The 16,003-nt window shown below is 44.9% G+C and overlaps 1 protein-coding gene across 1 annotated transcript; it reads right to left on the bottom strand.

The window, feature by feature from the left end:
* Window positions 1–566: 566 nt before the first annotated feature.
* LOC110175000 (cornifelin-like) lies at window positions 567–3,433 on the bottom strand. The gene is made up of 4 exons (XM_020941113.2): window positions 3,360–3,433; window positions 2,696–2,799; window positions 2,139–2,293; window positions 567–692 (listed from the first exon to the last, which is right to left on the bottom strand). The coding sequence occupies exons 1-4, from the start codon at window positions 3,431–3,433 to the stop codon at window positions 567–569; spliced, it is 459 nt and encodes a 152-aa protein (XP_020796772.1).
* Between the last annotated feature and the right edge of the window lie 12,570 nt (window positions 3,434–16,003).

Raw genomic sequence — 16,003 nt, 5'->3', positions numbered from 1 at the left:
AAGTCACATGTCAAAAGATCAGATATGTATCAGTTTCAGGAGCACATATCCAAGTGTCCTGGGTCACATTTGAAAAAATTGGATCTGTGTCGTTCAGACTGACATTAAAAGATCAGATACAGGAACATAGGGGCCAAAAAATCGGATTTGGGTCACTTCAGGCTGCAGTCTGAACGCAGCCTCTGTTATTAGTTAGTCTTGCAGTTACATGATGAATTAGGCTGCTTACATATCTGATCTTTTGACATGTGACTTCAGTGTGAAAGGCCAAAGTGCATTCATCCACCTACACGACCTCGCAAAGACATCAGATTTCACCAAAAAATCTGAATTGAGCGTTAAGCCCTGCAGTCTGAACATAGTCTAATTCATCATGTAACTGCAAGACTAACTAATAACTACGGGCGTGAGGTTCCAGGGCACTAACGACACACACGGGAGGGCATCTGAAGTAAATGTCAGAGCAGGTTATGTAGAGCATTAGATAACACTGATGTTAATATTAAAACACTGTTAGTAAAAAAAAAAAAGCTTGTAGAAGTGGAGGTTGTGGCAGGAGGAGGACGTCACTTCCTCTGCACGATGTCGCCGAGCATGCTGGGTAACTGGCGGTGCTGGAGCTCCCTGTGAACCTGACAGTAAACGCAGGGACAGCAGCAGGTGGACAGGAGGCAGTCCACACAGAACGAGCCCTGAAAAACACCAACAAAGACACGACGCAGAGCTTTGAGAGGCTTCGTCTGTAAAGAACATTGAAGTGTAAGACGTTAGTTCAGATTTGATTTAAACAGTTTTGGGAGTAACGTGTTATAAAAGTAACAAATTACTGTAATACTTAGATTTTTGCTGTAACGCAGTAATGTGGACTTAAAGGGAAAAAAAACTGTAATATTTTACTCGGTACAAATGTGAGTAAAGCGTGTCACAAAGCTTTTTTAACCTGGATTGAAGTGTTGGGTTTTTCATTTTTCTTCAGACAAATTCACTAAAATCACTGCGATATCAGCAGCAGTGAAACGACATCGTTACGGTTCTGAGTGTCGGGACGGGCCAGAGGTTGTGCCCGTGTAGACCGTCGGGTGACCACGGGAGAAAGGACCGACGCAGAACTCCACGTTCCACGGGGCGAAGAGCAGCCGACGCCCGATCGAGCTTTGAGGAAACACTGCTCCACAGGCTTGGGGTTCACTCAGGGGCGGAACTAGATTCCTAGTCCTGGTTCAGTTCTGGTTTAGTCCTGGTTCAGTTCTGGTTTAGTCCATATACAGCGCAAAAGTTCAGCATCTTCGCAGTTATTTTGGTGAGAGTAAATTAAAAGTGCTGCAATAGTAATGTAATGTTTTACATTTTAAATACAGTAATATTGTGCCAGAAGTCCCAAAGTGAGTACCAGAGGTCCCAGGGCAAGTACCAGAGCGGGTCCCAAAGGTCCCAGAGCAGAGATCCCAGAGCGAGTCCGAGAGCAGGTCCCAGAGCGAGTACCAGAGCGGGTGTCAGAGGTCCCAGAGTGGGGCCCAGAGGGTCCCAGTCAGAGGTCCAGAGCGTGTCAGAGGTCCCAGAGTGGGTCCCAGAGCGCTGTCAGAGGTCCAAGAGTGAGTACTAGAGATGTCAGAGGTCCTAGCACGGGTCCCAGAGCGGGTCCCAGAGCAGGTCCCAGAGGTCCCAGCGCAGGTCCCAGATTGGGTGTCAGAGGTCCTAGAGCGGATCCCAGAGTGGGTGTTAGAGCGGGTCCCAGAGCAGAGGTCCTAGAGCAAGTACCAGAGCAGGCCCCATAGGTTCCAGAGGTCCCAGGGGTCCTAGACCGGGTCCCAGAGCGAGTACCAGAGCGGCTCAAAGAGCGGGTCGCAAAGAGGGTCCCAGAGCGGGTCCCAGATCAGGTCCCAGAGCGGGTCGCAAAGAGGGTCCCAGAGGGGTCCCAGATCAGGTCCCAGATCAGGTCCCAGAGCAGGTCCCAGAGCCGGTTGCAGAGCAGGTCCCAGAGCGAGTACCAGAGTAGGTGGTAATGTTGTTTATGTTTCTGGAGGATTGATCCATGTGGAAACAGCAGAGATCTTAAGTCTGACCCCCGAGGTGCTGTATTCTGTCTAGTCTAGATCTGGTTTAGACCCGATCTGAACCCTGTCTGGACCTGGACTCACCCGGATGCTGTAGCGCTCCCTGGTGGTGGCCCGGAGCGTCATGGCGATGGGGTGGATGAAGCCGCACATGTCCAGCAGGGGGAGACAGAGACACGCTCCATGACGATTTGCAGTTTGACACGAGAGGCACGGAAAGCAGCAGAAAGACCTGCAACCTGAGACAGAGACCAGGACTAAACCAGGACTAAACCAGGACTAAAACAGGACTAAAACAGGACTAAACCAGGACTAAAACAGGACTAAACCAGGACTAAACAGGACTAAACAGGACTACAAGGACTAAAAACAGGACTAAACCAGGACTAAAACAGGACTAAACAGGACTAAACAGGACTAAAACAGGACTAAACAGGACTACAACAGGACTAAAACAGGACTAAACCAGGACTACAACAGGACTAAAACAGGACTAAACCAGGATTAAAACAGGACTTAATCAAGACTACAACAGGACTAAACCAGGATTAAACCAGGACTAAACCAGGACTAAAACAGGACTAAAACAGGATTAAAAGAGGACTAAATCAGAACTAAAACAGGACTAAACCAGGACTTACAGTCTTTACAGTCCCTGCAGCAGTGGCACAGTCCTGTGGACCACTCCGACGCGTCTCTCATGAAAACCTCAGACTGAGGCTGGACTGTGACCGAGCGCTTCATCCTGCGCCACAGAACAAGACCAACAGAGTCTAACCCACAACCACGTCATTTATTTAGACGAGGGGACAACCAGGACTAAACGAGAACTAAACCAAGTCTAAACTAGGATCCAAACAGGTCTGTCTCCTATGACAGGAATCTTGGATTGTCTCATTCATATTTCTAATACTTAAACATGAGAGTCACTGACCAGGTCTAAACCAGGTCTAAACCAGGTCTAAACCAGGTTTAAACCAGGTCTAAACCAGGTCTAAACCAGGTCTAAACCAGGTTTAAACCAGGTTTAAACCAGGTCTAAACCAGGTCTAAACCAGGACTAAACCAGGTCTAAACCAGGACTAAACCAGGACTAAACCAGGTCTAAACCAGGTCTAAACCAGGTCAGGAGTCATGGATTGTCTCTTTTCTACTATGACCACTAATCCTGTCAGTACAGTTATGAAAGTGCATTCTGATGTTTGTATAATTATAATAAACAAAAACTGAATAAACAGAAATAGTAGAAGTTTAAATAAAGTGTAAAGTGTGAAGTGTGATCGTCTCACCTGCCGTCGCTCTCACCTGTGCAGAGGAACGCCGCGCTCTGATTGGACACGAGCCTGGAGGAGCCTCACAGTGTCCAGACACAGAGTCATGTGACGTGTGTCGGATTTACCTGTTCAACCAGAAACAGCACAACACAAACATGTGAGCTATTCCTGCGAGACGCCCCCCTCCCCCCGTAAATATACACCTGTGTGCAAGAACTAAACCAGGACTAAACCAGGACTGAACCAGGAATAAACCAGGACTAAACCAGGACTAAACCAGGACTAAACCAGGTCTAAACCAGGACTAAACCAGGACTAAACCAGGTCTAAACCAGGACTAAACCAGGTCTAAACCAGGACTAAACCAGGTCTAAACCAGGACTAAACCAGGACTAAACCAGGACTAAACCAGGACTAAACCAGGACTAAACCAGGTCTAAACCAGGACTAAACCAGGACTAAACCAGGACTAAACCAGGTAAACCAGGACTAAACCAGGTCTAAACCAGGACTAAACCAGGACTAAAACCAGGTCTAAACCAGGACTAAACCAGGACTAAACCAGGTCTAAACCAGGACTAAACCAGGACTAAACCAGGTCTAAACCAGGTCTAAACCAGGACTAAACCAGGACTAAACCAGGTCTAAACCAAGTCTAGGCTGTCAGATGTCCACCCAGACAAGTAAAACAAAACCATCAGGATGGATTAGTTAGGAAGTTTGATTATGAGGATGCACGCTGACGTCGACGGGAAAAGTAAAACTGCATTTTGAACATAAAAGTTAACCTGGTGATCTAAATGTTCTGTGTTAGCAGCTAAAACCCCAAAGTGTAATATCACCTCTTTGAAAATAATTGGACAAATTCAAACAACTTCAATATTCTGTTTTATTTTAAATACATTTACATGAAAATTTGGATTCTCTCGTTTTAGGAACAATATAAAACATAAATAAAAAATAAATAGTAAAAACGTTAAATAGCAGAAATAAATAAAACGTTTTTTTTTTTGTTTTTTTAAATAAACTGTAAACATTGTGAAGTCAGTAATGAAATGTCCTCGGCCAAGTCCAAAGTCCAAACCACAGACACCCACAGTTTGGCTCCAGTCAAATGAAGCTCATTGAGGCTGCGGTTACAGAGGTGAATGTGGAGCAAAAAAGAGAAAAATAAACCCGAGGATCATGTAGAGGAGGTTAATACAACAGAGTAAAATGACAAGTGTGACGGCAGCAGAGAGAGCGACGATGGTTTTTCAGTAGAAAGCAGGAGTGTAGTATATTGAGTTATAAAAAATATATATAAAATAGCCACAACTTAAATGTCAAACCAGAGCTATTGGTAACGGTGAAAACAAACAAGGCCAAGGTCTAAACTAGTCCTGGTTTAGTCCTGGTTTAGTCCTGGTTTAGACCTGGTTTAGACCTGGTTTAGACCTGGTTTAGTCCTGGTTTATTCCTGGTTTAGTCCTGGTTTTAGTCCTGGTTTATTCCTGGTTTAGTCCTGGTTTAGACCTGGTTTAGACCTGGTTTAGTCCTGGTTTAGACCTGGTTTAGTCCTGGTTCAGATCCAGAGCACGGAGGAGACTTCCAGGGGGGCGTCTCCGCTGCTGTGCCCGGAGAACATGGCCTCGCACTGGGCTTGGAGCTGCTCGGCCTCCTGGAGATCCGGGAGGTCTGACGGGAAGAACACGGACGAATCCGTGCTCCAGCCAAACGGCACAACGGCACCGGGGGAACCGTCGGGAATTGCACCGCCGACCCCCGCCTCCGGAACTGTGGGGTAATAACTCTCGGCGAAGGAGAAGGAGTCTGAGGAGGAAAAACACGAGGACGAGGAGGAGGAGGAGTCGTCGAGAAGAGCGTCTGGATCGGCCACCGGGGGCCGCTGTGGTCTGGGCCGTTTGGAAGTTGGCGTGACCTCGCAGGAAGTTGGGTTCGTGTCGCAGGAAGTGGCGTTGTCGGACTTCCTCTTTCGTTTGCGGCGGAAGTTTCCGTTGTCGAACATTTTCTCGCAGTTCGGGTCCAGTGTCCAGTAGTTTCCTTTACCTGAGGAGACAACGATAAAAAATCAGACCAGAAAACACAAATGCCAAAAGAATCTGTGTTTCATTTATTCATTTGTTTTTCAAAATAAAACCAAAAATAAGAAAACCAAAAATATATATATATTTTCTTCATTATTTGTCTCCAAAACCAAAATGAAAAAATAGATAACGATTTGTTTTTTCAGCTTTCGATGTTGTGTTTAAGTGAAAAATTGAAAAAATGGACTGAACCAGGACTAGACTGGTCTCAGTCTTGGTCTGGTCCCAGTCCCAGTCTCAGTTCTGGTCTCAGTCTTGGTCTGGTCCCAGTCCCAGTCTCAGTTCTGGTCTCAGTCTTGGTCTGGTCCCAGTCTCAGTCCCAGTCTCAGTTCTGGTCTCAGTTCTGGTCTCAGTCTTGGTCTGGTCCCAGTTTCAGTCCCAGTCTCAGTTCTGGTCTCAGTTCTGGTCTCAGTCTCGGTCTGGTCCTGGTCTCAGTCCACGTCTTAATTCTGATCCTGTTCCTGGTCTCAGTTCTGGTCTCATTCCTAGTTCTGGTCCGGGTTTGGTCCCGGTCTCAGTCCTGGCTTAGTCCTGGTTTAGTCCAGTGTTCTAAAACTTTTAACCAGGAGTGTATTTCAAATCGATTGAATATGGTTCAGTAAAAAATCATGGCTGTTAATTTTGTTAAATCACGTCTTGTGCAAAGTTCATATGAAACACAAATATTTTAATCAACAAAACAGTGAAAATGTCAAATGTGTCGCATAAATGAGTTTCCTTCCTCTGAACAAACAACAAAACTGTAGCTGTCACAAAATAAAGCTCTGTTCTGATGGGATAAATACAACCTGGGGAAGTTTGGTCATCTGAAAATTACCACCCCACCTCTGTGTTACTTACGGCACATTCACACGGGATAAACAAAGTCCATAAATTAATCTGTAATTAATTATTTTGTCTGAGATTGAAAGAGAAAAGAACAAGGAAAGAAAATAAAGAGATAGAAAAGGCACAATTACAACAACAAACAGTGAGACGCAGATTCACACGGGGCTCGTATTATCACCGGACGTCTGTGTTTGGCGAAATATTGTTGGTAATTTGTGGCGGAATTTTTACTTTACAAATTACAAACAGGATAAATTCGAACGGGATTAATGAGATTAATTATTACAAATCACCAAAGGTCCAGAGGTAAAACTAATTCAGTGAGAATATGACTTAATTTAGAAAAATAATCCAAAAATTCTCTTGGCGATAAATCGATACAGCAGCCCACGATATCGATACTGTATCATCACATTAAACGATACGATATGTCGATATTTGGATATTTTTGCACAGCCCTACACCTGACACACAGAGACACAGGGGGACGGGAGGGCATCTGGGTTAAACTGACCGGGGTTGCTGGGGTCTCGGGGAACTTTCTGGAAGCAGTCGTTGAGGGACAGGTTGTGGCGGATGGAGTTCTGCCAGCCCGCCTTCCCCTGGCTGTAGAACGGGAAGCGCTCGCTCACATACGCGTAGATCTGACTCAGCGTCAGCCTCTGGCCCGGCGCCGACTGGATCGCCATGGCGATGAGGGCGGAGTACGAGTAGGGCGGGCGCACGTGGGCCAGGACGTCGTGCGCGGCCGCCATGTTTAGCCACGCCCCGCCGCCCCACGCCCGCCGGTACAGAGGCAGGAGCGACGACAGGTGAACCCCGGCGACGAAGCTCGAGTCTGGGCAGACGAACGACGAGGCTCCTGGAGAAGAAGAAGAAGAAGAAGAAGAAGAACAGATCAGGACAGCATATCAAAATGTAGTGTTACTTTGAATGTGTAAAAAAAAAAACTATAAAAAACACAATTTAAGGGTTTAATTTAATAAAATTTTATTTTATTTTATACTAAAAAAGTCCCATTTACTGAATAGTTTTAGAATGATCTTGACCTGGTTTAGACCTGGACCACTGAGGGATTACACCAGGACTAAACCAGGACTAAACTAGAACTAAACCAGAACTAAACTAAGACTAAACCAGGACTAAACTAAGACTAAACCAGAACTAAACTAAGACTAAACCAGGTCTAAACTAAGACTAAACCAGGTCTAAACCAGAACTAAACTAGAACTAAACCAGAACTAAACTAAGACTAAACCAGGACTAAACTAAGACTAAACCAGAACTAAACTAAGACTAAACCAGGACTAAATCAAAACTGAACAAGGACTGAACAAAACTATGGCCCATGAGCCAAATGTGGCCCTCAGATGAATTTTTCTTGGCCCTCAGGCTTCCAGGTGAATTGGCCCAAATGACCTTGCATGAAAAAAAACCAAAAACTTTTTAGTTTAGTTTTTGAAAATCTACCTCAATAAAGCTAAATATTGAATATTTAGTTTGTGGTTTTAAGGATCTTAGCATGAATAAAGACTGACGGCTCATTCTAACGTGTTAAACATGCACATATGTAAATTATTCACTGTACTGAGCACCAGTCTGCAGCCCTCGATCAGCCCTCTGCTCCATCTGTGTTTAGATCTGTGGCCCTCGATGAAAAAAGTTTGGACACCTCTTGATTACACAAATATAACACCACATGACACCACATGAGAATATAAAAGAAAGTACAAGACTTAATGTTAAAAATCACATTCTATTGTCTAAAGAAAGTGTTTTTTTTTTTACCTGTGCAGTCTGGAGGAAGCCAGGTGAGCTGAGGGGTTGGAGGAGGACTGTACAGGCTGAAGTCGGAGGCGTCCAGGTCCAGGGAGGGCAGCTCGTCCTGGGGCAGAGTGTGAGCGAGCGCCTGGGGAGAAGAACCAAAGGATCCAGAGGAACCAGAGGAACCTACAAGGGCCATGGTGGATCTCCTGCAGGCTGCGTGTGTCTGCCTCACCTGCGCCTCACCTGGGCTTTTATAGCTCAGAGCCCGCCCCCCGAGGCTCCTGATTGGTCCGGGGAGGCAGACGGAGCGGGGGATTGGCTGATGGGCGCAGACAGGAGCAGACAGGAGCAGACAGGAGCAGACAGAGAGGCGTTTGCATAAGAGCTGCTCCGCGGGGGTTCGGGGGGAGCAGGGAGCAGCAGGAGAGTGAGGTAAGTTTCCGATTTCAAAGTGAACGCAGCGTCGGGATTTCAGAGCCGGTTTTGGGAAAAGCTGACGTCACGTTTACAAAAGCTCACGTTTTGTCAACTCTGGTCTCGGTCTGATTGTCTGGATCAAAAATCATCAACTCCACTCTCTTTTATTATCTTTTATTACTTGGCTAAAGAACCGACTTTGGTGGTCAAGCTGGAATCATGAACAAACTCATGCTCTGAGATCTGGAATCTGGTCCCCATTTTTGAGTTCATTAAGTTCATTAAAGTCATTATTATTAAATACACTTAATTGGTGTTTTTATTTAAAGAAGGTTTAGTCCTGGTTTAGTCCTTGTTCAGTCTTGGATCAGTCTCGGGTCGGAGTCCAGTTGTAGGGAGTATTATCTGTTACATAAAGGTTGTACAGTTGTAGGGAGTATTATCTGTTACATAAGGTGAGTTGTTGTACAGTTGTAGGGAGTATTATCTGTTACATAAAGGTGAGTTGTACAGTTGTAGGGAGTATTATCTGTTACATAAAGGTGAGTTGTTGTACAGTTGTAGGGAGTATTATCTGTTACATAAGGTGAGTTGTACAGTTGTAGGGAGTATTATCTGTTCCATAAGGTGAGTTGTACAGTTGTAGGGAGTATTATCTGTTTACATAAGGGTGAGTTGTACAGTTGTAGGGAGTATTATCTGTTACATAAAGGGTGAGTTGTTGTACAGTTGTAGGGAGTATTATCTGTTACATAAGGTGAGTTGTTGTACAGTTGTAGGGAGTATTATCTGTTACATAAGGGTGAGTTATTGTACAGTTGTAGGGAGTATTATCTGTTACATAAGGGTGAGTTGTTGTACAGTTGTAGGGAGTATTATCTGTTACATAAGGGTGAGTTGTTTGTACAGTTGTAGGGAGTATTATCTGTTACATAAGGTGAGTTGTTGTACAGTTGTAGGGAGTATTATCTGTTACATAAGGGTGAGTGGTTGTACAGTTGTAGGGAGTATTATCTGTTACATAAGGGTGAGTGGTTGTACAGTTGTAGGGAGTATTATCTGTTACATAAGGGTGAGTTTGTTGTACAGTTGTAGGGAGTATTATCTGTTACATAAAGGGTGAGTTGTTGTACAGTTGTAGGGAGTATTATCTGTTACATAAGGGTGAGTTGTTGTACAGTTGTAGGGAGTATTATCTGTTACATAAGGGTGAGTTGTTGTACAGTTGTAGGGAGTATTATCTGTTACATAAAGGGTGAGTTGTTGTACAGTTGTAGGGAGTATTATCTGTTACATAAGGGTGAGTTGTTGTACAGTTGTAGGGAGTATTATCTGTTACATAAGGGTGAGTTATTGTACAGTTGTAGGGAGTATTATCTGTTACATAAGGGTGAGTTGTTGTACAGTTGTTAGGGAGTATTATCTGTTACATAAGGGTGAGTTGTTGTACAGTTGTAGGGAGTATTATCTGTTACATAAGGGTGAGTTGTTGTACAGTTGTAGGGAGTATTATCTGTTACATAAGGGTGAGTTGTTGTACAGTTTGTAGGGAGTATTATCTGTTACATAAGGGTGAGTTATTGTACAGTTGTAGGGAGTATTATCTGTTACATAAGGGTGAGTTGTTGTACAGTTGTAGGGAGTATTATCTGTTACATAAGGGTGAGTTGTTGTGTTAAATTAAATAAGGTTGTTGGTGTGGTTTGGTTTATCTGTTACTGGTTTGGTTGGTGGTTGTACAGTTGTAGGGAGTATTATCTGTTACATAAGGTGAGTTTTGTACAGTTGTAGGGAGTATTATCTGTTACATAAGGGTGAGTGGTTGTACAGTTGTAGGGAGTATTATCTGTTACATAAGGGTGAGTTGTTGTACAGTTGTAGGGAGTATTATCTGTTACATAAGGGTGAGTGGTTGTACACTATTAAAATGATTAACTTTCGCGTTACTTATTTTAGTTTTAGTGCAGTTAGTCCCGTGCTCTTTAATTTTAAGTAAACATGATTTTTTCAGCCGAGTTCAGCCGATTCAGAGTTGAGTTAAAGACGGAAAACGCTGAGCGAGTTTTTCTTCAGGTGTGTTTGAGCAGTGGAGTCTTTGTTCTCGACCCTCCTCCTCGCAAACCAAACCTGGATCTAGAATTTAAAATGGATTTATTTACAGATTTTTGTCTCTCGTGAAATTTAAACCGTCTTATAATGTTGTTTTCTCCTCAAAAACAGACCTGGAGTTGTGTTTTGTTGTTTGTTGTGTTTTGCTTAGTCCTGGTTTAGGTCCTGGTCTGGTCCTGGTTTAGGCCTAGAGTGGTCCTGATCTGGTCTTGGTCTGGTCCTGGTCTGGTCCTGGTCTGGTTGATGCTGGTCCTGGTTTAGGCCTAGAATTGTCCTGATCTGGTCCTGGTGTGGTCTTGGTTTGGTCCTGGTGTGGTCTTGGTTTGGTCCTGGTGTGGTCTTGGTTTAGTCCTGGAGTGATCCTGGTCTGATCCAGTTCTGGTTGATCATGGTCCTGGTTTAGTCCTGGATTAGTCCTATTTTAGTCCTGGTTTAGTCCTGGTTTAGGCCTAGAATGGTCCTAATCTGGTCCTGGTGTAGTTCTGGTTTAGTCCTGGTGTGGTCTTGCTCTGGTCCAGGCCTGGTTGTGCATGGTCCTGGTTTAGTCCTAGTTTAGTCCTGGTTTGGTCTTGGTTTATGCCTAAGGTGGTCCTGGTCTGGTCCTGGTGTAGTCCTGGTTTAGTCCTGGTGTGGTCCTTGTCTGGTCTTGGAGTGATCCTGATCGGGTCCAGTTCTGGTTGATCCTGGTTCTGGTTTTGTCCTGGTATGGTCCTAGTCTGGTCCTGGAGTGGTCCTGGTCTGGTCCAGTTCTGGTTGATCCTGGTCCTGGTTTAGTCCTGGTTTAGTCCTGGTTTAGTCCTGTTTAGTCCTGGTCTGGTTCTGTCTCTGAGGCAGATCTAACATTAGTCATTCTCCTGTTGCATCATTAACATGTGAAAGAACGACACACTCCAGTGTTTGTCTGTAAACACCTTCCCTTTAATCACATCTGATCACAACCAGGTCTAAACCAGGACTACAACAGGTCTAAACCAGGACTACAACAGGTCTAAACCAGGACTACAACAGGTCTGAGCCTGAACTAAACAAAAGGGAGCAGAAGGTCCTTAAACACGTCGTCAACAAACAAAACCTGAGGTCATTAAACACATCACAGCCTCTAACTGCACTCACACAGACTCATCATGGACCAGGACTAGACCAGGACTACACCAGGACCAGACCAGGACCAGACCAGGACTACACCAGGACCAGGACCAGGACTAGACCAGGACTACACCAGGACCAGACCAGGACCAGACCAGGACTAGACCAGGACCAGACCAGGACCAGACCAGGACTACACCAGGACCAGGACTAGACCAGGACTAGACCAGGACTAGACAGGACTAGACCAGGACAGACCAGACTAGACCAGGACTACACCAGGACCAGGACCAGACCAGGACTAGACCAGGACTACACCAGGACCAGACCAGGACCAGACCAGGACTACACCAGGACCAGACCAGACCAGACTAGACCAGGACTACAGGACCAGACCAGACAGACAGGACCAGACCAGGACCAGACCAGGACCAGACCAGGACTAGACCAGGACTAGACCAGGACCAGACCAGGACTAGACCAGGACCAGACCAGAACTAGACCAGACCAGACCAGACCAGGACTAGACCAGGACCAGACCAGACTAGACCAGGACCAGGACTAGACCAGGACCAGACCAGACCAGACTAGACCAGGACTAGACAGGACTAGACAGGACTAGACAGGACCAGGACCAGACCAGACTAGACCAGGACTACACAGACCAGACCAGACCAGGACTAGACCAGGACTACACCAGGACCAGACCAGGACCAGACCAGGACTACACCAGGACCAGGACCAGACCAGGACTAGACCAGGACTACACCAGACCAGACCAGGATCAGACCAGGACCAGACCAGACCAGACCAGGACCAGACCAGGACTAGACCAGGACTAGACAGACCAGACCAGACTAGACCAGGACTAGACCAGGACTAGACCAGGACTAGACCAGGACCAGACCAGGACTAGACCAGGACTAGACCAGGACTAGACCAGGACCAGACCAAGACCAGATCAGGACTAGTCCAGGACTAGTCCAGGACTACATCAGGATTGATAATTTAAATAAATAATAATAAATCATTTAAGTAAGTCAATAATGAAATAACTGAAGGAAACACACAAAGATGAACTACTTCTGATCTGTGTAGAATCCCTCAGTCGAAACCAACGAGTGACCTTCTCTTCTTTCTCCTTTTAGGCGATTTATTCTTGACAAATGGGCAGATTAGCCGGTAGACCAGACAGCCATTCTGGACTTTTCTAGAACACAGATTGCCAGTTCGCCCCTGGAACTAGACCAGGATTAGACCAGAAAATACATTTAATAACACAGATCCTGACTCCAGATTCACTCTGTAACCGTGAACATCGAGAGCCTCAACTGAGCAGCGCTGAACACTTTTTTATACAGTCTGTGGTTTAGTCCTGTTTTTAGTCCTGGTTTAGACCTGTTATAGTCCTGGTTTAGTCCTGGTTTAGTCCTGTTGTAGTCCTGGTTTAGACCTGTTATAGTCCTGGTTTAGACCTGTTATAGTCCTGGTTTAGACCTGTTTGTAGTCCTGGTTTAGACCTGTTATAGTCCTGGTTTAGACCTGTTATAGTCCTGGTTTAGACCTGTTATAGTCCTGGTTTGGTCCTGTTGTAGTCCTGGTTTAGTCCTGTTATAGTCCTGGTTTAGTTCTGGTTTAGTCCTGTTGTAGTCCTGGTTTAGTCCTGTTATAGTCCTGGTTTAGTTCTGGTTTAGTCCTGTTGTAGTCCTGGTTTAGTCCTGTTATAGTCCTGGTTTAGTTCTGGTTTAGTCCTGTTGTAGTCCTGGTTTAGTCCTGTTGTAGTCCTGGTTTAGTTCTGGTTTAGTCCTGGTTTAGTCCTGGTTTAGTCCTGTTGTAGTCCTGGTTTAGTCCTGTTTTAGTCCTGGTTGTAGTCCTGGTTTAGTCCTGTTATAGTCCTGGTTTAGTTCTGGTTTAGTAGTCCTGGTTGTAGTCCTGGTTTAGTCCTGTTGTAGTCCTGGTTTAGTCCTGGTTTAGTCCTGGTTTAGTCCTGTTTAGTCCTGTTTAGTCCTGGTTGTAGTCCTGGTTTAGTCCTGTTGTAGTCCTGGTTGTAGTCCTGGTTTAGTCCTGGTTGTAGTCCTGGTTTAGTCCTGTTATAGTCCTGGTTTAGTCCTGTTGTAGTCCTGGTTTAGTCCTCTGGTTGTAGTCCTGGTTTAGTCCTGTTGTAGTCCTGGTTTAGATCTGGTGTTTACAGACAAACACTGGAGTGTGTTCTTCTTTCACATGTTAATGATATGCTAACAGCTGATCTACATCTGAGCGTCAGGATCAGATTAAACCGAGTTCTGACAAAAACTCACTTTAATGTCAAAGCTTCAAAAACATAATAAATATACATTATTTAAAGACACACTCTGGAACTCTTCAACCGGACCCTCGTGGTCAAAGAGATGTTATTTCTTGTTAACAATGTTCCACAGTCCGGCATTAAACTTGTAGACTGTGTCCTGCATTTACTCATGTACAGTGTTGGGGAGTAACAGATTACATGTACTGGAGTTACGTAATCAGAGTACAAATTATGAGTATTCAGTATTCAGTTACTGTTTCAGTGAGTGGTAATTGGATTACAGTTACTTTGTTGAAATAAATGGATTACATGGTGGTATTTTCCTGTTTTCACATTTTGGGCTATATCCCCCTTTTCATTTATTTATTTTTTTCCCCAGTAATTCCACTCATTGCCAGAAACTAAACCAGGTCTAAACCAGGTCTAAACCAGGTCTAAACCACGACAAAAAACAGGTCTAAACTAGATCTAAACCAGGTCTAAAATCAGGACTAAACCATCCTCGTCTTTGCTTCTCTACAGCAAATCAAGTAATCCAAAGTATTCAGATTACGTTACTCACTTTAAGTAACTTTATGGATTACGTTACAAACTACATTTTGGAGTATGTAATCTGTAATCTGTAGGGGAATACATTTTGTAAGTAAACTTCCCAACACTACTCATGTGCAGGTTTTGTTGGGCGCCGTCACTCCACTCGTTTGATTTTTTGTTCCTCAAAAGGCAGTAAAGTAGTTCTTGTGTGTCATAGACAAAAGAAACAAAACTGGTCTGACTGACGTTTATCCAGGGCTCTGCGGGTTCGACTGCATGTGACTCGAGGACACTGAGGCTCTTCCTCACGTCAGACCTGTCGGCAGCGAGGCCCAGACACACCATCTCGCCCCGTGGCCTTTCCATGGAGCTCCTCTGCGGGGTAAGGACACCGCGGGCTGGTCCCTGTCCCCCAGAGCGGAGGTCGGCCCTTAACCTGGGCACGCTGCCCTGGTGTGCACACAGGGCGACCTGACTGATGCTTGTCTCGAAGATGAAGCCTGCAGGTCTTTTCCGATGCTTGTGCTGCTTCCACACATTTATTTTCATCAGGGCTGGGCAAAAAAAATAAAAAAATAAATCTCATTAATCGCATGAGTTCGAGCGATTAATCGTGATTAATCACATGTTATACGCAAAACCAATGAATGAAATAAAATATAGCTGTACTTGGACTGATATTTCTTGGGAAACAAAGGGTTAATATAATGGAATGGAAATGGACCAATCACAATATTTCTTCCATTGGTATCTGGGTAAATCAGTGACTCCCCCTGCAGCACTGAACTAAAGAAATAAGCTAAGCTCAGAGCGCACGGCTGGTCCGGACAGAGCTGGAGCCCACGGCTGGAGCCAGAGCCTGCGGCCGAACCTGTGGCCGGGCCCGCGGCTCGCGGAGGCTCAGACATGTTGCATCTCACGTGGTCAGAAAAAAGTGAAAAAAGTGTAAAGAAAACATGTCAGACTTAAAGAAACGCTCATGGTGAACTTTTTCAAAATAAAAACCAGTGAGAAACCGACATTTACAATAAAATAAATAAATCAATAATAAAAACTGTGTTACAATAATTGTCGATGATAATGACTTAATTAGTTAACACAAAATTAACGCATTAATGTGCCCGACCCTAATTTTCATCTTAAAGCATTTCAGCTGTCACTTGTTGCTAGGCAGAGTCTAAACCAGGTCTAAACCAGGACCAATCCAGGCTTAAACCAGGACTAAACCAGGACTAAACCAGGTCTAAACCAGAACTAAACCAGGACTAAACCAGGACTAATCTTGGACTTGAGAGAGAGTGAGAGAGTGAACCCTGACTCCACAGAGCAGGGTGTTTGTAAAGCGCGACTGGGCGCCTGCTGCACTGAGCCCCGTGTCTACGTGGGGGCACCTTCGGACTCGTCCCGACAAACAGTCCTGGTTTAGTTCTGGTTTAGTCCTGGTTTAGCACCCCCCTCTCCTCTCTTCTTCTCCGTGCATGGAATCTCCACGGCTCGTTATACTGTGTTTCTGTAAAATACTTTCACTTTCATAACACGTTACTCCCAAAACTGTTTATT

This window comes from Boleophthalmus pectinirostris, unplaced genomic scaffold (genome assembly GCF_026225935.1).
Source record: "Boleophthalmus pectinirostris isolate CB_2022bp ecotype Guang Dong unplaced genomic scaffold, ASM2622593v1 HiC_scaffold_12, whole genome shotgun sequence".
Taxonomy (NCBI): domain Eukaryota; kingdom Metazoa; phylum Chordata; class Actinopteri; order Gobiiformes; family Gobiidae; genus Boleophthalmus; species Boleophthalmus pectinirostris.
The sequence above is the reverse complement of the archived record's forward strand: the minus strand, read 5'-3'. Positions and strand labels throughout refer to the sequence as shown.

What these genes read in the sequence shown, in the direction of transcription:
- LOC110175000 (XM_020941113.2), bottom strand. Translation starts at nt 3,433, where the DNA reads ATGACTCTGTGTCTGGACACTGTGAGGCTCCTCCAGGCTCGTGTCCAA. An exon ending in CTGCAGGGACTGTAAAGACT is followed by an intron (nt 2,294 to 2,695) that starts GTAAGTCCTGGT and finishes TCTCTGTCTCAG; the next exon opens with GTTGCAGGTCTTTCTGCTGC. An exon ending in GGGAGCGCTACAGCATCCGG is followed by an intron (nt 693 to 2,138) that starts GTGAGTCCAGGT and finishes GGTGTTTTTCAG; the next exon opens with GGCTCGTTCTGTGTGGACTG.